This window comes from Bison bison, unplaced genomic scaffold (genome assembly GCF_000754665.1).
Source record: "Bison bison bison isolate TAMUID 2011002044 unplaced genomic scaffold, Bison_UMD1.0 scf7180017864385, whole genome shotgun sequence".
Classification (NCBI taxonomy): Eukaryota; Metazoa; Chordata; class Mammalia; order Artiodactyla; family Bovidae; genus Bison; species Bison bison.
This window is the reverse complement of record NW_011494957.1, coordinates 1,206,555-1,229,559: the sequence shown is the minus strand read 5'-3', so window position 1 is coordinate 1,229,559 and position 23,005 is coordinate 1,206,555. Positions and strand designations below refer to the sequence as shown.

At 35.8% G+C, this 23,005-nt stretch overlaps 1 protein-coding gene across 5 annotated transcripts in view; it reads left to right on the top strand.

Annotated features, from left to right (window-relative positions):
• Positions 1-2,059: 2,059 nt before the first annotated feature.
• Positions 2,060-23,005, top strand: part of TNIP3 (TNFAIP3 interacting protein 3) — a 116,593-nt gene continuing 95,647 nt past the window's right edge. For 4 of the 5 annotated variants that reach the window (XM_010858323.1, XM_010858324.1, XM_010858325.1 and 1 more), the window contains exons 1-2: positions 2,060-2,146; positions 15,528-15,613. In XM_010858323.1, coding sequence (XP_010856625.1) covers positions 15,582-15,613 — 32 coding nt within the window. In that variant the 5' untranslated portion in view covers positions 2,060-2,146; positions 15,528-15,581. The remainder of the gene's footprint in view (positions 2,147-15,527; positions 15,614-23,005) is intronic. The other variant, XM_010858322.1, reaches the window with a different exon arrangement.

The following is a 23,005-nucleotide window of genomic DNA, read 5'->3' as shown; positions in this document are numbered from 1 at the left end:
TAATCAGTCGCTCAGTCGTGTCCGACTCTTTGTGACCCCATGAATCGAAGCACGCCAGGCCTCCCTGTCCATCACCATCTCCCGGAGTTCACCCAGACTCATGTCCATCGAGTCAGTGATGCCATCCAGCCATCTCATCCTCCGTCCTCCCCTTTTCCTCCTGCCCCCAATCCCTCCCAGTATCAGAGTCTTTTCCAATGAGTCAACTCTTCACATGAGGTGGCCAAAGTACTGGAGTTTCAGCTTTAACATCATTCCTTCCAAAGAACACCCAGGGCTGATCTCCTTTAGAATGGACTGGTTGGATCTCCTTGCAGTCCAAGGGGCTCTCAAGAGTCTTCTCCAACACCATAGTTCAAAAGCAGCAATTCTTCGGCGCTCAGCTTTCTTCACAGTTCAACTCTCACATCCATACATGACCACTGGAAAAACCATAGCCTTGACTAAAGGGACCTTTGTTGGCAAAGTAATGTCTCTGCTTTTCAATATACTATCTAGGTTGGCAATTAATAACAGCAATTGTGTATGCATTTGTATAGCACTCTGTAGTTTTAAAAGAAATTTCAGAAAATGAAAGTATCAGTTAGATCTAAAACTTCCAGTCTATAAGAATAACTTGACTTTCCACCTTATTGCTGTCACCTCATAAATGTCTCCTTGCTCTTTTGGTATTACACTAAAATGGCATACTCTTGTGAAATACTAATTATTTTTCTCACATGGAAAGAAACTGACTGGGTAAATGTAATTTTGTGTTAATTCGAAAGACCTTTTAGAAGACATGTTATAAAGACTTCAGGAGATCTTAAAATAACAATATTGGTATTTTCATATCAAATATGTTTACTTTAGTAACTCAGATTAAAGACAGATTGCATACTTCTTAGTTTCTGTTTAGATTTTTTAAGTTGATGGTATATGCAATCTACATTGCATTATAGATTTTTTTCTTCTAAAAATTTTTGAAAATACAGGGGAAAAAAGAAAAAAAATACAACAGTCATGATTTTGCCACTCAAAATTGATATTTTTAACATTTTTGTCATTAAAAAAAGTCAAAGTCCTCTTTGAAATTCATTGACTTTCTAAAGTGTGTTTGTAGAAGTGGAATTATAAAAGTGGGATCTTCTCATGATGTCAATCTGTTTTTCTGAAGTATAATGCCTGTTGTGATAAAAGCTGAAATATACCAACAGTCAAACTCTGATACAGTCTGACTTCTCCAGTTGTTGCCCACATGCTATTGGTTGTTACTTACTCTCACCATGACTACCAGATAAATTAATACATCAATATAATCAAATGATATAAATAACCACTAATAATACCTGTTGGGTATTTTATCCACAATGATTTCATTTCTGAACTCAGACAAACTTTTTATTGCTTTGGAGAGGTTTGCCACTGCTAATAATTACATAAAGTATTTTCTTGTATGATGAGAAAAAATATACATAATTCCTATCCTGTAATGCTGGTGAAGCAACACAGAGGCCGTAAATACAATTTCTCCTCTAAGAAAACACTCAGCAACTCTTTTTTTTTTTTTTTTTTAAAGGGAGTGGGTTTATTTCTAAATTACTTTAAAGAACAAGTATTTAAATGTTAACCTGGGTGCTAGCTCTCTCAGGGAAAGAAATAGGAAGATGAAACAGAGGAACATTCCTAGAAATGAGTGTGTGACCTATGTGGTCCTTACAGTAAATTATACTAATTCTACATTGATGTTTGTGTGTTGTGGCCCTATTAAGCTGATATAACTTTTCCATTAAGTGGGCAGGTGGATTTCCTGTAGTACCCCAAGTGCCTGAAGAGGTATATTGTTTTCTTGTGTTTCCATTACAACATAGCGACTCAGAGGGAATCCTCTGTGGTATTTTCACATAGGTTGTGAATCTTTTATCTGTAGGTTGTGTTTGTATCTGGGAGGTGAGTATATTAATAGCCTGTTGGCAGCAGACTGACTTTCTTAAAACGGGGTTTCCCTGTGTATGGGTGGATTAACCTTTCAAAATATATGTTTCTACTTAAACCACTTGGTTACTGTTTGATTCAAAGGCTGTCATAAAGACACCCTCTCCACGTCTCTATTAGAGCTTATAGTACACTCCCCTAGATCTGAGAGGAACTTTCAGTATAGAACAAGGTAAGTAACGTACCCTCCTGCCTGTACTTTCATTTTGCTTACTTATCAGAGTTTGCTGTAACTTAATTTCTTTTTAAAATGCCTAGAGCTTTCATGTCAAACTGGTATGTATGATTGATATTTGAGTTTGGTAATATTAGCAATTAAGATCTGGTTTCATGTATTCCAGGGGAAATGAGATAGGATTTATAAAATGTAGTATTGTGTGGTGTTCTCCTTCAAAATTTTTACAGCTTTCACCCGTTAGTCCTTTGGGGCATGTCAGATAAGAGAAGCTTCTGAAATGACACATTTAATTAAGTGACGGTATCCTATTTACTATTTCTAACAAATCTTTAAATAATAGCTAAATTTAGGCATTCATGAATAGTTTTACTACGTTTGTCCTCTTAGGTGATATTGCAGGGTTCAGCAATCTTGAGTATGCTGTAATCAGTGCAAGGATCCAGGCAGTGTGTGTCACGGTGGTGGATAGCCTTCATTATACGTTTCATGTATGATTCATGTAGCATCGTGTTGATGGGAAGCATAAAAAGTTCTAAATATAAAGTCACTGGGTTGATTTATTTAGTCAAATTTTCCAAAGGAGAGTGGAAAACAGACTTTCATAGGTATAATTTTAATGTCAGCAATCAGATTGACATCCCAGGAACATTCATTCTTAAAGCTAACAGTGAACAAATGTACTCAAGATGACTATGACAGAGTGATGATTTTTTCACTGATGTAACAATATTAAGTGTCTGGTTTAGTCACAAAATTTTCTACTGTGAAATACTAAGGGACTTCATTCCTGGGAATCTCAGGCAATGCCCTGTTACAGAAACCTGGAAAGACCTTTTTAAAATGGCAAAGCATCCAAGGACTTGCTCTCACAGCAGAAGGCCTGCACAGGATCTTTACATCATGTGTGACAAGCACGTATTTGTAAAATGGATCAGGGTTAACACAGGCTATTTTCAGAAATGTTCTCCTCAAATTTTGAAATCTACTTTTTTTTTAAAATAAGAATTGTAATACATTTCTAAGATCCAGAAAATGAAGAGAAACAAATCTTCTTATTTTCTCCTTTCTTTTTCACTTTCTTTACATCTCTCTCTGACTCTTTCCAGTCTTTTGGTCTCTCTCTCCTCTCTGCCTCCTTCTCAGCTGGTTTCCCTCACTCTTCACTAAGTTTACATTTTAATTAATACATCATTGGCTTCTTGTATAATTTTTCCATTGAGATTTTTAGCCACTGAATAGTTTCCCAATTTTAATGAGATAAATGAGGCATGAATGGGAAAGAAATAGTATCTCTTAAACATAGGAAATTTAGTATTAAACTCAATTCCCCCTTCTAAAGGAACCCAAAAGACAGACGTCAGAGGGACCCAAGGAACAATGAAGAGACAGGCACCATCCTAGGTGCCTCATCAGTCAAGGTCCTGACTGACGCCTTGACCACCTTCTTCCACTGGGGTTAAGCGTCTTCACCTACATAGTGAGGGGGTAGGGGGAGGAGGGGATGAAGATGCTTACTAAGTTCTTTGTCAACTGAATACTTCCTGCCAAGGATAAAGCCTGAGGCCTTATTTTAACTGTTAGCTTTAAAAAATTGCTTTTTCATGTTTTAAGTGCTTTAGCTATCCATTTGTAAACATTGCTTCCTCATTAAGATTAGATAATGAAGAAATCTCAGAGGAAAACCTGTTAGTCACAGTTGTTCTGCCATCTGTTTGGAGTTGTGACAGTTTAGATATTTCAAATATTGTTTTCATGAAGGAAGAAGGATTTAAAATAAAATAAAGTATTTTACCCACATATGTCCTCAAGTCTTTAAGAAAGAGGACAGAATTTTAAAAATGTCTTTCTACTGAAATTGCCCAGAGAATGAGTAAAAAATCAATTTTATTTGAAAACACTACCAACATGAAGCATTCCCAGGTTTTAAAATAAAAACAACATATGAGTGGAAATTATTCTAGTGACTGCAAAGCACAGTTCCAACAAATGGATCCCTTAATTGATCTAAGAATGTAAAAAACCTTGGGTGACAGATAGAGTCAGAGTGGGGCAGTTAGTCCACAGTTTAAGTAGATTATTATGTAAGTATTTAAAGTTATGGAGAAGACAATGGCACCCTACTCCAGTACTCTTGGCTGGAAAATCCCATGGATGCAGGAGCCTGGTAGGCTGCAGTCCATGGGGTAGCTAAGGGTAATTGTTCTATGCTTTTGCTAATCTGACACACTAAATTCTTCAAGAAGAAACATATTAAGTAGAGTAATTCATAAAATACTTTTGAACTGAACTGTTGTTCCATGTCCAGTTCTAACTGTTGCTTCCTGACCTGCATGTAGGTTTCTCAAGAGGCAGGTCAGGTGGTCTGGTATTCCCATGTCTTTCAGAATTTTCCACAGTTTATTGTGATCCACACAGTCAAAGGCTTTGGCATAGTCAATAAAGCAGAAATAGATGTTTAAAAACAACAACAAAAAAAATACTTTTGAAAGTAAATTACTTTTTTCACAGTTTTAAAATATATCTTAAATTACAAAGATGGTAAAATGTTTCCTTTTGATGTGAATAAACATTGATAAATAGTTATGTCCAGATGACAGATTATATGCTTACAAGGTATATCAGTAGATTCTCAGTAGTTTGCCATATTTGCTATTTTTCCTTCAGTTTTAAGGAATACATTATCACTTTTTAACCAACTCTTGACTAGGAGAAAAGTGTTCAAAAGTGTTCTGGGAAGAAAGCTTACCTTTTTTTTTTAACTACAAAAGGCAAAACAACTGTATTTATTAAAACATACAAAAAAACTGTTCAGTCTAAACTATAGGAAAATGTGCTCCCCTTTTTGAATTTTTCTTGTAGAGAGGAACATAAAATATTGGAAGAGTATCAAAAAAATCAAATTTGATTTATAATTGAAAAATATGAGTAGGAAGATTCTTAACCTTAAGATGTTTCATGTAGACAAATTTAATCCTACTTAAATGTGTGTTAAAAATAACATAGATTTCTAATTAGAGATTATTCTGTTGCATATAAAAACAAGAAAGAATATCAAAAAAATAAAACCATAAATATTAACATTAGATAAGGCTATAACAGAGAATGTATAATTAGTCTGAAAGGATCTTGAATTTCATAGTGAAATGAAAGGATAGATTCTCTTTCTATTTGAAATCCTCTGTCCAGGGGTCAGGTTTCATCTCAACTTCTTATTAAATCAGAAAGTATTTATTAAAATCTCAGAACTGAGCTTAGTAATTATTAATTTTTATTATACATGTATTTTTGTTAAACAGTAATTTATTTTCATTTGAGCCATATTGAGATAGCTTAGTTCTTTATATATACGTTTGTTAATCTAGTGATAATTACCTGGACTTTAAAATTCCAAGGTAATTTATACGTAGTCATGGATATTTAGATTTATCACAATTCCTTGATATTAATAATAATGATAATAACATGTTATTATTGTTCTTTTGAAAGTATAGTCACTGATATGGCTTCTATTGCTAAAAATTTGGTGCATATTGCCATAAAACAATACATCATTAATCTCCCACTTTCATGATTATCAACAAAACAATCAACCTTCATAAATAATAACATACATAAAACATTCATGTCCCGTTAGAATCACTTTCTCTGCCAGTTTTCTAGTGAGTTTTGAATGTTAAAGCATATTTAAATTCTACAGTATTTATTTAGAACTTACTATTCACCAGACAAGTCAGGGCAAATCTTGTAGTGGAGGCAAGCTGGCAATGCTTTCAAGAGTAACCTCTTGTCTAACCTTTATGTTTTTCCATTTGAGGATAGGAAGTATTACTGTTACTTCACAGATGAGGATACTGGGGCTCAGAGAGTTTAATTTGCCAAGAGTCACAAAGTTTGTTGAGTGTTAGAGATAGACTGGAACTCACATCTTTTGACATTTACTTAATCTAATATTTTTTGTAATAGGCTCAGATGGTAATGGAGAAGCCAATGGCATCCCACTCCAGTACTCTTGCCTGGAAAATCCCATGGACAGAGGAGCCTGGTAGGCTGCAGTCCATGGGGTCGCTAAGAGTCGGACACAACTGAGCGACTTCACTTTCACTTTTCACTTTCCTACATTGAAGAAGGAAATGGCAACCCACTCCACTGTTCTTGCCTGGAGAATCCCAGGGACGGGGGAGCCTGGTGGGCTGCCGTCTATGGGGTTGCACAGAGTCAGACATGACTGAAGTGACTTAGCAGTAGCAGTAGCAGATGGTAAAGAATATACGTGTTAAGAAAGGTGAATTTATAAATTAGGGGACCTCAGTGAAGTTCTTCAACAGAAATCCGAAGTTTGAGAATAATTCCTTAGACAGAATTGGATAAAGACCCAGAGTAAGCACATTTTTATCCTACTGTAGAATGAAGGGTCATTCTATGGACAATACGTTCCTCTCTATGGGGTAAGAATTGGCCATTGGTCATATTTCAGCAAGCATTTAAGATTTATGTGTCACAAGTGATACTGCAATATATGTCATTCTAGGATGACCAACTTCACAGCACCTAAGTGTTGGAAAAGCTCTGAGCCATCGTGATATCCTGGAGAAGGAAATGGCAACCCACTCCAGTACCCTTGCCTGGAGAATCCCATGGACTGAGAAGCCTGGTAGGCTACAGTTTGTGGGGTCGCACAGAGTTGGACACGACTGAGCGACTTCACTTTCACTCTTGTGATATCCAATCTCTTGAAACTTGAGGGGCCAACTTATCCAGGGATGACCAAGTTTAGTGACAGCCTTGGTGACTTGGTCTCTTGACTTCTGATTCAAGAACTTTTCCAATTTCAGTCCTCAAATGTTAGTTTTTCATATAGAAGTAGTGTAGGTACCCTGAAGTGCTTGAACAATAGAGAATCTGTGGTTGTGAAGAATTTTACTTTACTACCATAAAGCAAAGAAGGCTTCTTAGAAGGAAATAGATGATAAAAGTCCCCTAATTTGGCACCTTTCTCAGAAATATGAAGTGGAAAAAAAAAAAAAAAAACACGGCCCTTCTTTTAAATTTTTTTTTTTTGGTTTAGCCAAACAATGGGTACCCCAAAATCTCTTTCTTATTTTTAATTTCCCTCATCATTACTGTAAATGAGAGTAAAGTGTAATTTTCCTCTCTTCCAATTTCTTCCGCATCTACAATCAAAGGGCCTTAAATACTTGTTTAGATATAGGAATCTTTCTTACCAGAGAAAGTAAATGAATGAAAACCTAGAACAAATGCTTATTTTTTTTTTTGAATGGCATTATTGTATTCTTTAAAAGCCTTGAGCATATGTCTTATTTATTTATAATTTATAGAAATTTTGTGAAATATTTCAGTGAAATATTAGCTGTTTGCTTATAAATTTAGGTTGTTCTTTTAAACACCTGGTATGCTTTATAGACCTTTTTCCAGGCTAAGGGAATTCCTTTTTCAATATAAAATGGTTTTAATAGGGAGCTCTGGGGGTAAAACTTGAACAGAAAAAGGTTTCAAGAGTGATTTAGACTAAACTAAGGTTGTACTCTTGCCTGGAGAATCCCTTGGACAGAGGAGCCTGGTGGGCTACAGTCCATGGGGTCACAGAGTCGGACACGACTGAGTGACTGATACACACACACACAAGGTAGTATTAGAAAATCTTATTCAATATTTTGTATTAAAAATGTTACAGTTCCATGTACAGCTAATTTCTGGCATAATTAATATTCTTCAATTCATTCAATAGTGTGGTGCATTTAGCATATTACAGGCACTGTACCAGACACTGGGAATTCAAGGTACGCAAAACACATGAAAAAATACAGAATTTACAGTCTAGTGGAGAAGAATGGCCTTAAACAGATACTCGCTTACACACCAAAATAGTGAAATTACAATTATGATAAATGCTCCAAAGGACAGATGCATACAGCTCTAAGAATCATGCTAAAGGAATCTGTGCAATAGAAGTCAGGAAAGATTTACTCTGAGGGGAAGAGCCATCTAAAAGGAAGTAACAGCAGCTTCAAAGTTTACAGCAGAAGGGAGAACGGCACCTTCAAGGAACTGACAAAAAGTCTAGTGGGTGATAAGAAAACTGGTTGGAAGGTGCTTCTGGGTCAATAGGGGAGAGGGGAGCATTTTCAGTTATCATGACTGGGTGCCGGTGATGTCAAGCATCTTGCAAAACCAGGAGATTTGCCCCACAAGAAAGAACCATCTCTTCCTACATCCAATAGTGACCAGTTTGAGACAAGCAGAGCCTTTCAGTGACAATAAAGACTTTGGTCACTGTAATGGAAAGCCATGAGGGTGGTTTATTTTAGGGGTAGAGAGAAGGGAGATGACAAGCTCAAATATGTATTTTGGAAAGATCACTAGGTCTACAATTTAGAGAGCAGACTGAAGGGAGCCAAAACCGGGATGAAGCGAACTAGTTAGGATGCAATTTTAGTGGTCCAGGTGAAATATCATCAGTAGTTTGCAAGCATTTGGTAAGAAGCTATAAAATACTTGAAATAATTTCTTACCAGCCAATGTAATAGAATAGTAAGCATAAACAGAAGTTTATTTGGCCCCTTCTTTCCCCAATTTGTTCTTGAGTTTTGTACAAGTCACTTAATTCTATTTTAAGGAGAACCAAACACAGAAGACTGGCTTCCAAGGTGCTGCAGTGGTAAAGAATCTACCTGTCGATGCAGGAGACAAAAGAGATACAGACTCAGTCCCTGGGCTGGAAGATGCCCTGGAGCAGGAAATAGCAACCCACTCCAGTATTCTTGCCTGGGAAATCCCAAGGACAGAGGAGCCTGGCAGGCTACAATCCACGGGGTCGCAGAGAGTTGAACACGACTGAGTGGCTGAGCACACACACACACACACAGAAGAGCAGCCCCGTGTCCCCTTCCCACTGCAGAGGCTCACCCAGCAGTGATTCTGGTCGGCGTCCCCAGTGCTGGCAGCGCGTATTTGGCAGTGATTATCACAGAATTTTAGAAGTCAAGGGACATTAAAGGTAATCCAGTAGGGCCCTGATTCTGCAGAAGAGGGCTGAAATCTAGACAAAATAATTAAAATGCTTAAAATTTTACATCTAGTTAACTTAGGAATTGGGGCCAGAAAAAAATAATAAAAGTTCCTTCAAATTCTGCTTTCTAATCTAGTGTTTTTCTTATGTTTCTTTCTTACTAGTAATTGCAAGTATCTAAAAAAGTACGCATGATTATCTGCATATTGGGAACAAATAAATTGATGCTTTGAAAATTATAAACGGCTATGAAAAATAGACCTAATAGTTGTGGAAAGTCAACAGAAATATTTTTTAAGAGCATTGTTTTTTGTTTGTTCACTTTGCTTGTGCGTGTGTGTTTGTGTGTGTGTGTGTGTTAGTGAATTTTAAAGCCTTTAGGCAGGACATTTATTTGCTTGTTCTCCACAGGCCCTTCCACCACCTAATGTCATCAATTTATCTTAGCTTCCTGACCCTGCAGGCATTTTCCCACTCCTGACTGAAATCATTGCTCTTTTTCCAGATTCTACTTAACCAGCTCAGCATGGACTAACTATGCTGTCTATTCTCTCTCTAAAAATGTAGACTGGCACTCAAGGCATACTGCATGCTCATAGCTAAGGACATCATTCACTTATTTCTGCCTCTAAAAGTTGAGTGGCACATTTACCAAGAGTAGGTCTTATTTGTTTCCCCAAGCAATGTGTGAGCAGTTTAAATTTTTTTTTTGTAATTACATAATTTAAATAAAATGTATATAAGCTGATGATTCATGAGTACAAAAAAGGATAAAAGAATTGTTCAGTGCAAACTAATTTGAGTACCTTGGAAACATCCAATGAAGGTAACTTGCCAAATTTAAATTAAATATGGGTGAGGCAAATTTAAAAGATTGGAAAAAGATCATAAAGTTCTAAAAGCATTCTATTTTCAGACAGCATTGAAATGGCTTACAATTCTAGTTCCCTTGTAAAGAAACTAAAACTAGAATTCACGGAGGGTTTGTTGTGGGCCTGACTGTCTATGTGAAATACCATCAATAGACCCCTTCTGAGAAAAGAAGGCTTGGCAACTCGTGCACACTTGTGTATCTTAAGTGACAATGAATGAATATGGTATTAATATATTATTCTTCATGAGTCTCAATTTTAACCAAGTTTTTGATCCGCTGAGTACCTGTAAGTCTCTTATGTGATGATGAGAAAGCATTTATGTATATTAGACTAAAATATATCATTTTTTTAAATCAATATAACTGATTTAAAATATGTAAGTATGAGTGTATGTATGTATATGTATGTTTTTCAGCATACTGTCTTATAAAATGTTATTTATGACATATAGATATAAGGATAATCATTTTCATGATGGTTTAGTACTTGCCTAGGACATTTCATCCTAAATGTATTTGAACCTGGTTAACATTTAATTTTTAATTTAGTTAAGGTGGCCTCTGGAATGAAACAGATTTTCTGAGTAAGAATTATGAGTTCTAAATTATATACCCCAGAGGGCAGAATATTTTATGTTGATAAAAATCACTTGTCAGCTTCAGGTTCTGTTTTAAGTTAATCTTTCATGCCTTTAATTGCACATTTATTTTGACACATTTCAACGGTATAGCATAGTCTTGATCAACAAAACAAACTTATACAGTGGTAGAAGAATTCTTTGGCAATTTTTTAATGTGATATTTTCAAGATCTGTAAAACCCATTTCTGCATTGTTGACTATGACTAGTAATGCTCACACCCTAGTCCTTGAACCTGACTTTAAAAAAGCCAAGTGTATTAAAAGCTGTCACCACAAATGGCAAAACATTCATAAAACTTGGTTTACTTCCAAAAGTAAGTTTATCCTCTAAAGTTGGGTTATTTTGGAACTGTGAATTCTGTAAACTTCTGCTTAAACAATCAGTTTATGATCTTCACTGAGGTACTGAAATCCATCCAAAAATCTAAGACATCTTTTGGTTTAGTTAAACAGAAAGCAACAGCTGTTTCTTGAGCAGTAAGAAACTCCTTGAAAAGAGGAAAAACTGGTAGGGGAAGAGAAGAGGAAAAAAAATTAACCAAATTATGTAAACAAATGTTTCTGGTTTTAGCCGGGAGGATGCTGTAAACCAGTTAGGTACTCTAACTTCCGTGGTCTTTAATTGTAAATCTTTTGTTTCCAGAAATTACACATGGCTTATACTAATTTTCCCTTAGGAAAACAAAAGTATAAAACAACTTTAAGTAAAAATTTAAGTTATTTTGTTTTCAAATTTCTTTCATGCAAATGGTAAAAATAAATCCACCAAAAATATCTGAGCAACTGCTGTTGGCCATAGTAAAACCTATTATCCTCAAATTTTTACTTGTCAATATCAGTCACTTTTTATTTTCACATCTCTCTCACATTTTCACATTTCACACATCTTTTATACAATTAGGTATCCTTCTTAATTCTACTGTTAAAATATTTGATCCTCACTGTGATATAAGTACCAGGTAGGATCCTGGCTATATGAAAATAAGTAACACCTAGATTTGGGCCTCTAAGACTTAGCATCCTATTTTCTCAACCGGATGATGAATTCTTTGAAAGCAAATACCTATTTACTTGGAATCTTAGAAGAGAGAAGCTTAGAGTCAAAATGAACCTTAGAAGATATCATCTATACCTATCCCCACACCCCAAGCTCTCCCAATATGAGATCCTTTCACCCACCATGAGTCAAGGGGGTGAAATGACCACAGTTATTTGCCTCCTTCATCCTAAGACTCCATTACAATGACACCCATAAACAAGTATAGTGTGCTAGCTACACACCAGGCACTACTGTATAAATATTACATGTATCAACATATTTTAGCCTCATTACTAAATGAGGCAGATACTATTATCCCCACCTTACCTAAGAGCAAACAGAGACATACAAAGGTTGTAACACCTTAGTCAACAGTCATCAGAGGGGAAAGGATTACATTTGGGCAGTCTTGTTTCCGAGTCTGTTCTTAATCACTGTGCTATACTCTGCTCCTGTAGATGAAAAAAAAAACAAAAGTTTGTAAAATTTTAAAAGTTAAAAAAAAAAAGTTTACAAACTAATATTTTTCACTAAATATAAAGTTTACAAACTAATATATTTAAACCACTGATATTACTTAGCTTTACTGTCTTCACCTTATTTACCAAACTTTTAAAGGCCAAAATAATTTAGGCTTTTTCCAAAAATTTCCAAAAGAATGTGCCATGGATTCTAGAAGTAATTTCAGAAGAGAAGTCTTAGTATTTAATGCATAGTAGCTTTGTTTGCAGGGAGCAGTCATATTATGGTTACACTTCTCATCAAGAATGATAGTGTAAGGTTCTGTGTTTCATGGACCACATATGTCAACATATCTGGGAGAAACCATGGCTTCTCAGATGTCCCTGCAGGGTAGAGACAAATGTCACAGTATGAAAGAAAGGAAAGAACTGTTAATTTCTACCTGAAAGTTAACAGAAATAAGAGTATAGCAAGCAGACATCAAAATCAGCAGTGTAAACTTGACTGGCTTATATTTTAAGTACTTCAGGACAAGCTATCTGAGAAATTCACATTGAATGGGCCAAGACCAAGGTTAAGAGGTATCCTATCTTTTCTTTATCTTTTCACTATTTGATAGGTACAGTTCTCTTTAATGAAAGCTCACCATGCTCTGTGTCTGATTTAGTTATCCCAATTAGGATCTGCCTCAAATATCGAACATGTTTAGCAAAGCAAAAAGTTTGAGTTACACATTTTACAAGGAATGAATGAACCTCAGTTGAGCTGCAGAAGGATGAGGTGTGCTGCTCTAGAATAGGGAGTTCTGAAGACTGTGTCTCCTAGTTCCATGTAACAGATGCCTTGTTCCTGCCTGTTCTCATGTCTCCACATTAGCCAGTTCAAATCCAGGAAATCCATGGCCTCCCAGGCTGATTTTGTAAAAAATTAAAGGAGCAAGAACTTCAGTAGAATTCCTTATCTTATGGTTTAACACCACCATAACTTGTAATGAGTAAAGTGCAGAGAGGCACACACATGTTTGCTAAGTCTTATGACACTTCTCAAGTGGTTCATTTTCTCTACAACTAAAAAAAAGTGAGGCATTGATACTGAGAAAGACCCTGTGTCTTCAGGGTTGACTTGGTTAATTTGTTTCCACTCGAAAGAGAATCAGTTTCATTGCTGAGTGTCTTTCTCTGATTGCTTGTTTTTGTTCCAATGGAAAAATACCCGCCATGGGAGAAATGGATCAATTATTAGAAATTATGATTATTCCCATAATAGTGACTTTTCTGATTATCACTCTTTGATATTTTGACTTCCTGGGTAGAAGCATAAGAAGTGTAAAATTCCAGCCTATGAAAAGGCTCTTTAGAAGAAAATACAGTGTTCAGTAAATTACACATTTGAGACTATCTATTTCATCTGTTTCTAGTGCCTTGGAGGTATTATCTGTGAGTGTTAAACTATAATATTTTTAAGTCTGGAAATTGCCTCTCCACAGGCTATTTTGGGGTTTTCTTTTTTTACTACTGCTGCTGCTGCTAAGTCACTTCAGTTGTGTCCGACTCTGTGCGACCCCATAGACGGCACCAGAATTCAAATAATGCAATGTCCTTGCCTAAGAAATGTTTTTTTTAATGAGGTTTCATTTATATATTACTTTTTAAATATTTTAACATTAACACTAGATCTCACCTATTTCAAACTTAAATTACATGTGACTTATACCTGTATAGTGTTCACTTGTGGGACAGCAATAGAAATTCATGGACTAGGGGTTGAATGGCTTAACATCTAATCCTAGGTCAGTCATTAATTAGCCAAATCATTTGTCCTCTTTGAGCTTCTGTTTCCTCTGTAAAAATGATGGTGTCATAATTCTCAGTATTCTCCAATGTCTCAAATTCTACAATTCTCTGAAACTCGGACTCCATGTGCCATTTCAGGTCTGCTGGAAAATTAACATTTTTTTAAAAAGTAATTTTAGGAATAATGAAACAATTGAGGATATTTTTTAAACCTTAGTTCAACTGTAATTTATTAATGAATTAACTTTTAAAAACCTCATCTTCCGGAAATTTCAGAGTGCACCCTTATTGCAAGTCATGCTTTGTCAGGTAGCATATCCCTTGCATGCCTTTTCAAGCATTTGCAGAATTGTACGGTATTTCCAAAATGGCACATGAAGAAATGGGGCAATTTTGCAATTTTATATAGATAAAAGATAGCTGTACTAGTTGGTGGCCTGATTCCTATAGCAGTCCTTAAAGGCATTTGCTTTCATCTAGTAACTGGCTGCTGCTGCTAAGTCGCTTCAGTCATGTCCGACCATGGTGGTAATGGATGACTTTTAAACAGCTGTCCCAAGCTGAAAACAAAACAAAATTCAAAGCCACCCTCCCACACTATGTAAAGGCAGCTTGCCAATACCTAAAACAAATCCTTCTTGGAGCATTTTAACAAACAAACTTTTTTTTTTTTTGGTTGTTGTTACACTTAAATAGAAACTCATAAAACTCAAACAAAGGGGCTTCATGTTTCCCACAGACCTGAACTGCCTAACATTTCTAATGGGATCACAGCAATTAGTGGTTTCCAGATGCGTTTCAAATGTGTAAAGTGCCTGCAGGAATTGGCTTTTAAAACATACACAAGTCTTCCAGTGCTTCAGTCTCAAGAATCTACTTTTATCCCCACAAGGGACTATGATGTCTGTATAATGTTTGGCCACAGTTTGGTGCTTAAGTTACAATTAATATTAAATAAGAAAAAAAGTAGAAAATGGAAAAAACTTTGTGTCTTACATACATCTCTAAAATTCTTCTTTTTTTTAATAATCACATTACTAGTTCTTTTTACCCTAAAAATCATGGAAATAATCACTAACTCCTATGGGATAAAAAGTTGGAATGAATGTGGTTCTGAGAAGAAAGCTCTTCGTGTCATTGGTCATTAGGCTCTCCTGGAAAACTCATTCCTAGACTATGGCTAATTGCACTACAAACATGTCAGTCTGACAACATTAACAGTTTATGACTCGTACATTGGAATGTCCATCTTTCTTCACTTGCTCCTGGACAATTTCTCCCTGTCAAGAGATTCTTCCTTAACTGAAAGACCGGGTCCTCATGTTTACACCCAGTATTTTACCTCTGATAGAAACTAGACAGAAGGCAAGTTCACAGTCTGTCTTCTCTTAACTGGCAGTGCTGAAAACAAGACATGAGAATAAAAACATGGCTTTTGGGAAATATGTGTTTAATAGATGGTTTCTCCTCCACTGATGGATATATTTATCTTCCCTTGAGATATGGCCAAGTCTCAAGTCCTTCTTTTTTTTTTGTTAGATTCCATGTGGACCACTCTTAAATAAAAACAAGAAACACGAAGAGAAACTGGTCATGTTCACCAATCAGTCAGAAGATTCTGAAAGGTAATTGCAGATACTTTATTTACAGAATGTATGCCTCTACTAGAAATATTCTAATTGGAGCACTTCAGCTTTCAGACAAAATGTTTGAGTCTACTGAGTAGATGAGAACTTATCTAGTGTTAGTCACTAAGTCATGTCCAACTCTTTGAAACCCCCATGGACTTTGGACTGCCAGGCTCTTCTGTCCATGGAATTTCCTAGGCAAGAACACTGGAGTGGGTTGCCATTCCCTTCTCCAGGGGATTTTCCCAACCCAGGTATCGAACTTGGGTCTCCTGCATTGCAGGCAGATTCTTTACCATCTGAGCTACCAAGGAAGCCCTGGAACTTATCTGGATACAGATATCCAGATACAGGTATCAACTCTTTAGTTGATAAGAAAGCTGACATTGTAGATAACAGCATGGAGTATTTGAACAGATTTGATATTTTTTAACATGTTTGGTAAATTTCCCTTGACAAGTTTGGATCTTAAGATAATTTCTCTTGAAGAGCACACATTTTCTCCTAGGAAGCAACCTATTTCATTAATAAGATGAAGAGTAGCTATACCTTCTCTCCTGAGTTATTAAATCCTTAGCTCAGGTATAGGGTGAGAAATTTACTAAGCCCCTTATCAAAAAACTCCTTTTTCAGTCACTTGCTATATTCTATGATCGTTTCTGGCTTTTCTCAAGCTTCAATCTATTCATTGACTCATATAGTTATTTCTTCGACTTCTTATTTGGCACAAGATGTTCTGCCAGTCGCTTCTAGGTGGTGAATTGGATCCAGTCCTTTTCCTCTAGCTGTTTGCAGTTTAGAAGTAAAAAACCACGCATACACACATACCCCTAAGTATAATGTATGTTGAACGTTTTGTCTCATAAAAGAGGCACAGATAATCTGCCCTGAGATATGAGAGGAAGGTAAGAATCCTATTAATGAGCATTAAGATGAGTGTGAAGGATTTATTTGACTTAATTTCTGGCAAAAAAAAAAAATAGGGGGATTGATGGAAAAAGAGAAAAATGAAAGAATATTCCAGGCTGAAGGCACAAAGTATACAGAAAAGTCGTGTAGGTAAATTGAGGACTTGTATTGGACCCGTGAGTAGTTCAGCTTGACTTCCACACCCAGTATGGGATACAAACTACGTCTTGAGTGAGAGACTAAACAGCTGAGGGTTAATTATACAGGCCAATGTTTCTCTGGCTGTGAAGACAACTTCTTTCAAGTGAAGGGTAATTTAAAGAAATAATTACCCTCAGGTTCTCAACTCAGGAGTACTCAAACTTGGATTCTCATAACCTGTGCATCTGGAGACATAGTCTCAGGATTCTTAGATTATGAAATTTTTTCATTAAAAGAAGCTCATGTGTACTTCCACTGTGAAAATCACAACTGTGCACAAGGGAAGCCATTAAGATTTCTGAACAAGGGCTCACAATCAGCTAATCCAGTCACAGTGTCTGAAATTGGCAGGGAAGGGGGTGGTGACCAGAAGTTTGAATATATGTAGAAATGCTGATTTCTCCCATTCCTCTCTACCAGTTGTATTCAGTATCAATAACAAGCATTTTAGCCTTTAATTATATAACAAACATTTTACTATGTACTACTCTTTATTATTCTATAATTTACGCTGTATGTATAAGTCTTATCTTCTTAAGATATCTTCTTAAAATCTTCTTAAAATAAGATTTTATCTACCTCAAGGAAAAGAAATTGGCATATAACCCACTTTAGCAGTAGGTCTACAATAAGCATTGATCAATTTCATATAACTTGTTATAAAATGTGTAAGTAAAATAGGAATTCACTTCACAGGAGTAGTTTGAATATTAACTGATTTTATTGACAACCTCTAAGATACTGAAAATATTATAGAAGTGTAGAAGACAAAATATGACATTGAATGATTTCTCGGAAAGATGATACCCCATTCTCCTTTGGTAGCAAAGGTCAATATGTGGCAAATTTTACCAGTTTAAAGTTAAACAAGTGGAAGAAAGGAAAGGAAAAAAGGAAGGAAGGCAGACAAATCTATTGTTTCTGCATTTTGAAGATACGTATACCCTACGTATCTTTATATACGCTATGAAGCTTTTCCTTCTGTATAACCATGATGCAAAAAGGTAGGGATCTCCTCTGTCCCTCTCCCACACACACACCATTTCTTTCCATGTGGAGAATTATAAAGACTGTAAGCTCCTGAGTCCCATTCTGTTGCCTCCTCTCCTCAGCAACCCAAATTAATGTTTAGATTCTCTCCATTTACCTATGATGAAAATTACTCAGAATTTAGTAGTTAACATAGTTTTTTCTACAGTAGTAAAATTTTTGTTTTTCTAAGAGAATGAGAGAGATAGGTCCTTTGACAGTAATTTAAAATGCTCAGGAGATGGTTTACAGGTTAATGTTTTTAGTGTATACAACTTGGGGTCCAGAAGAAGGATAGGTGGATGAAGGCTGCAGCCCATGCCTTCATCTCAGGGGAGGTGAGAGAGACAGGAAGAAAGGAGGGCTGTGAGAGACCACAGGGTGGGAACTGAATAGTGAGTGCCGGTCATCTTCCCCTACTTCTCTCCTAAAGCAAACCCTTTCTACTTGAACCATTTTAGGTTCTGCAAGGGTAAAATTTGCCACCTCATGAAGGTGATACACTGGTATGACTAGCTGTCATACCAAACTTCTTTTTAAAGTAAAGGAGCGGAGGAAACAACTTTGATCCCAGTGAGACACTATCACAGTAAATTAATATTTTATGGTTTTTATATTTCCTGTTAACAGAACCTCAAGTCACATTATTTAAAAAGCAACCCAGGGACTTCCCTGGTGGTCCAATGGTTAAGATTTCATCTTCCAGTGCAAGGAGTACAGGTTTGATCCCTCGTCAGAGAACTAAGGTCCCACACACCTCCAGGCCGAAAAACTAAAACATAAATCAGAAACAATACTGTAACAGATTCAATAAAAACTTGGAAAGAAATGGTCTACATCAAAAAAAAAAAAAAAAAATCCCACTCAACGTATGATAATCCTGGGGTCATCCTGGCTTTGATGTTCTCTTACAAGACCAGCTCCTGTTTGAATTTTTCTAAAGCAGATTTTTTTTTCCCCTTGTTCTAATGTTCATTTTAAGAAATGTAAGTATTTTTTAAAATAATGTATTCAGAAATTATAATTATTACCTAGCAAGAAAAACTATTATGATTCATTGTAGACTCAAGTAGAGATAATCTCAGTAGAGTAAAATGAATGTTAAATTCCCATGACGTACGCCCTTTAACTGGCATCAAACCCATTTACGTTAGCACTCGTTCATCCTATATATTGAACATGGTCGACTACAATCTCTGTTTTTCATTGTCTTCTGGGAACAATATACTGGTTAAGGACCTCCTGTGTCTTTCCCCATGTTCGAAGCATTTAAATGTCTTTATGTAAAACACTGGTGGGCTTAAAGAAAACTAAACAATAGGCTTTTTTGCCACATGAATAGTACACTCCCCTCCAGATATAGTATTTGGCAGCCAAACAGCTGCTAACTATTAAAGGTCCCTAAAAAGCTTCATTTTTTGCTTATAAAGGGAAGAGTAGTATAGGGATGTTTATGGGGTGATAGGCAGATGTTTTGGTTGGAGCAAAACTATGTGGTAAGCAAGAGCTAACACAATCATTTTTATGATATTATCAGCATTTTTACAATTCTTTTGGCCTCTGTTTTTAACCTACTTCTTACCTGACTCTAAATTAAACTGTTCTGGAAGGGCAGAATAAAAGCCCAGTTATAGAGTTGCTATCCACATGGTGAAGAAATCTACTTGCTCAGACAGACATATTTTCTATCCATTCAAATTGGTTCGTCAGATAAAAGAGAAATTAATTTTGAAATGCTGAATAAGTATTTTAAAGACTCACTGAACCTCACAGATCACCATCTATTTTTTTCTCATAAATTTTGCTAACTCTTAGTCATGGTTTAATTTAAATAGTTTCAGTATTAAAATTCATGAGACAGATCTGTCAGTTTTTCAGAAATTATAGTTCTTCAAACTAATAAACATCAAAGTTACATTGGGCTTCTAGACAACAGTCTAATTAAATCTCTTCTCTTTCCAAAATAAGAAAGTAGCATCTTGAACATGTGTTTATGTGTAATATATTGCATAAAATTAACTTTTATTGGATGGATACATTCACAGAGACCTAAGACAGGGGGTTTTTAGAAAACTTGTGTTCTCAGCCAGACTCCATTAAGCACATTTCAGAAAAGGTTTTTTTTTTTTTTTTTTTTTTTCATGCAAACAGCACCCATGGGATGAACATAGACTTCCCATTTACTAAGGCCTAGCTTAAACAAAATGCCCAAGAAGACATCCACAATATATCCTTTGTTCTGAATGTTTTTAATACTTTATGCCTACATAACTTTTTATTTGATTCAATGCAACAATCATTCCTAAAGTTCCTACTATATGCTAGGATGTGTTTGGGGAGATAATGTTGGAAAAAATAGCAAGTTAGAATTCTCCAACGGAGCTACTTGTCAGTTTTCTAGGAAGAACTGATACTACCTCTCAGCATGAAATTTTCTCTCTGGAGATTGAATCTGCCAGAATTTACCTCAGTGGAAACATTTTTGGTATTAATTGTGGAGGCACAGAGCTCTCTTGGAGGTCTAACTAGGCCCCAGTCAGGCCACAAAAAACATACAGCCAGCTGAATGAGTTACAAGTCTGTACTTACTGTGTGTGGCAACTCTTAAGAGTTGCCTTTTTTTGCAGAAGGCTTCAGAGTTTAAGCTAATGGCTTGTCCTCCGATGTGGTTATTAAATACATGGACCCTCCTAAGGCAGTACATTTAGTTTTCGTGGCTTGAATTTGACGCAGTTCAAAGGCAAGCAACAGAATGGAAGATATGTGTTAGCAAAATTCCAGTTTTCAGGGCAATTTAGAAGTAATGAATTGACAACTGTCTTTATGCTGCCCTGACAGGAAGTTGTATCAAAACACTAAGTGAGGAAAGAACACAGAAAAATGAAGAGACTTGAGTTTGGAAAATTCGATTTGGTTTTGGTTTGGGTCTTTCTCTTTTATTCCTTCATATAAATGAAATTTTAAGTTTAATGAAATGAAACTCACTCAGTCATGTCCGACTCTTTGCAATCCCAGGGACTGGAACTCACCAGGTTCCTCTGTCCATTAAGTTTAATACCCTTAGTGAATTGGGTTTTTTCATTGCTGGTAGGCTTCTATTAATATTTCAAATACTATGTACATCTCTGTTCAAACCTAAGTTTACTTTAGAAAGTAGGGAAGTTATGTTCAGAATTTGTTTGAAATAAAATGTATTTTCCCTGCTCTTAGTCATTTATGTCATTTGCTAATTTTTATATTGAAATGCTGTGCTCACTTTATATTCTGAATACATTGCTTTGTTAAGGAAGGACTGTAATTACTTAAGTTGCATCACCTCACCTTCCAAGGCAACTGCAGTGTAGAATCAATTTTCCGTTTTATATCTAGGATATATTTCTAAGCTGGAGATATCTGCTTTCCAAACTCAATTATTTACATTGTTCTAAGCATGTAAGTTCCATTATTTTCCTTATATTACCAGCTCAGTGTTTTCAATTATTGCAGAAAATATTAAAGTGAAATAAAATGTAAGACTCCAATCATTTGGATGATTTGTCTTTAAAAATTTTTTTATTTTACTCTGTATACTTAATTTTAGAATATAAACAGGAAAGGAAATGTAAATAATCGCAACAAAACTTAGATGAGTTTCCCACGCTACACTGTCCTTGTCATCAATATTTGAATATGATACTCAGGGTGCCCTTATTCATAATCAGATTTATACTACTTAGTATTTTATGCAGCTTAGATAGTCCTTTCACTCATATCTAAATTTAAAGTAGATTACAAGCTACGCAGAAATATTAACTTCAGCATATGATTCTTGGTTATTTCCAATAGCTTCTGTCTTATCTGCCTAAAGGTTAACTGCTCTTTATAGGAAAAGAGCTGATATAGTGAGTAAATGTGGTAAATGCCCTCAAATATTTATTGAATGACTGAGTAGAGATTAATTTAGCCTGAAAGATTACTCCTCTGCTAAGCAGAAAATTTCTCTGATCATTAGAAATTAACCTGCTGCCATGCCATCCTCTTATTCTTGTCTCTCTCTTTCTTTTTGAAAATAGTTTCTATTTTCTAATTAAAACATGAGTTATAAGTCAGTGCTTTCTGTGTGTGTCAAATTTAACAGTCACTGCAATTATGCAGACAGCTTTAGTATTTGCAAATACAGATGAAAAGAAAGAAAAGAAAACTCAAGTTTAGTACTAACTCTCGAAATGTCTACTAATTGAAGTTTCCAGATCTCTCTCTACTTCTTTTTTTATCCTTTTTCCATAAAAATGAGACTATAGAGAAAAAGTTGCTTATGAAAAATTTTAAGTAGGTATATCTTCCTGAGTAAATATTCATCTCTACAGTATCCAATTATTAAGCCATATCACTACTGATTTAACTGATTTCCTATTTGAGACATTCCGGTTGTATTTAATTTTTTACTATTAGGAACAGCGCTACAACAGACAGGCTTATATTTAAATCTTTGTACACATTCGCTTTTATATTCTTAGGGTAAATTCCTAAAAGTGGAATATTGAGTGAAACTACAGAAGAACTTAAAACTTTTGATATGCACCCAAGCAAAATAACACTTTCCCTCCAGAAATAGAGTAATTTTTCTACACTGTTATTATTGCTCCAGATATTATTCACTGTTGAACCAAGTAATTCAGTCCAGTCAAAATGTCTTTCCTAAGAATACTATCCCTTACTGAAGTTAAAGTTGCTCTGCCACTTCAGTTGGTCTTTCTAGAAGCCCTTCTCACAGAGAAAACCTACCCATAGTAGGCTTTTTGTTCTACAGTCAACGCCATCAGATAACATCCTCACTTCTTGGGTTCCCTGTCCTTCTCTCCAATCTGGCTGCTGCTAAGTCACTTCAGTCGTGTCCGACTCTGTGCAACCCCATAGACGGCAGCCCACCAGGCTCCCCCGTCCCTGGGATTCTCCAGGCAAGAACACTGGAGTGGGTTGCAATTTCCTTCTCCAATCTCCAATCTGGATTGTTGGCCAAAGGGCCAACCATACAGTCTTTTTCCTAGAACCTTCTTTACTACCTCAGAATTTCTAATCATTGGTCTTTTCTGGCTGTTCAGTTTTTCTAGTAAGGGTTTTTCCAACTACCAATCTTGAGATATACAAATGGCTGTACTATTTAGAGCAAAAGGGAGGGAACAGCTCTCAGACTATTTACAGTTTATTTACTATGTAGATTTTCATGCAACCCTTCGCCCCCACCCCAGACTTCTTCTGTGCCTCTTGTCC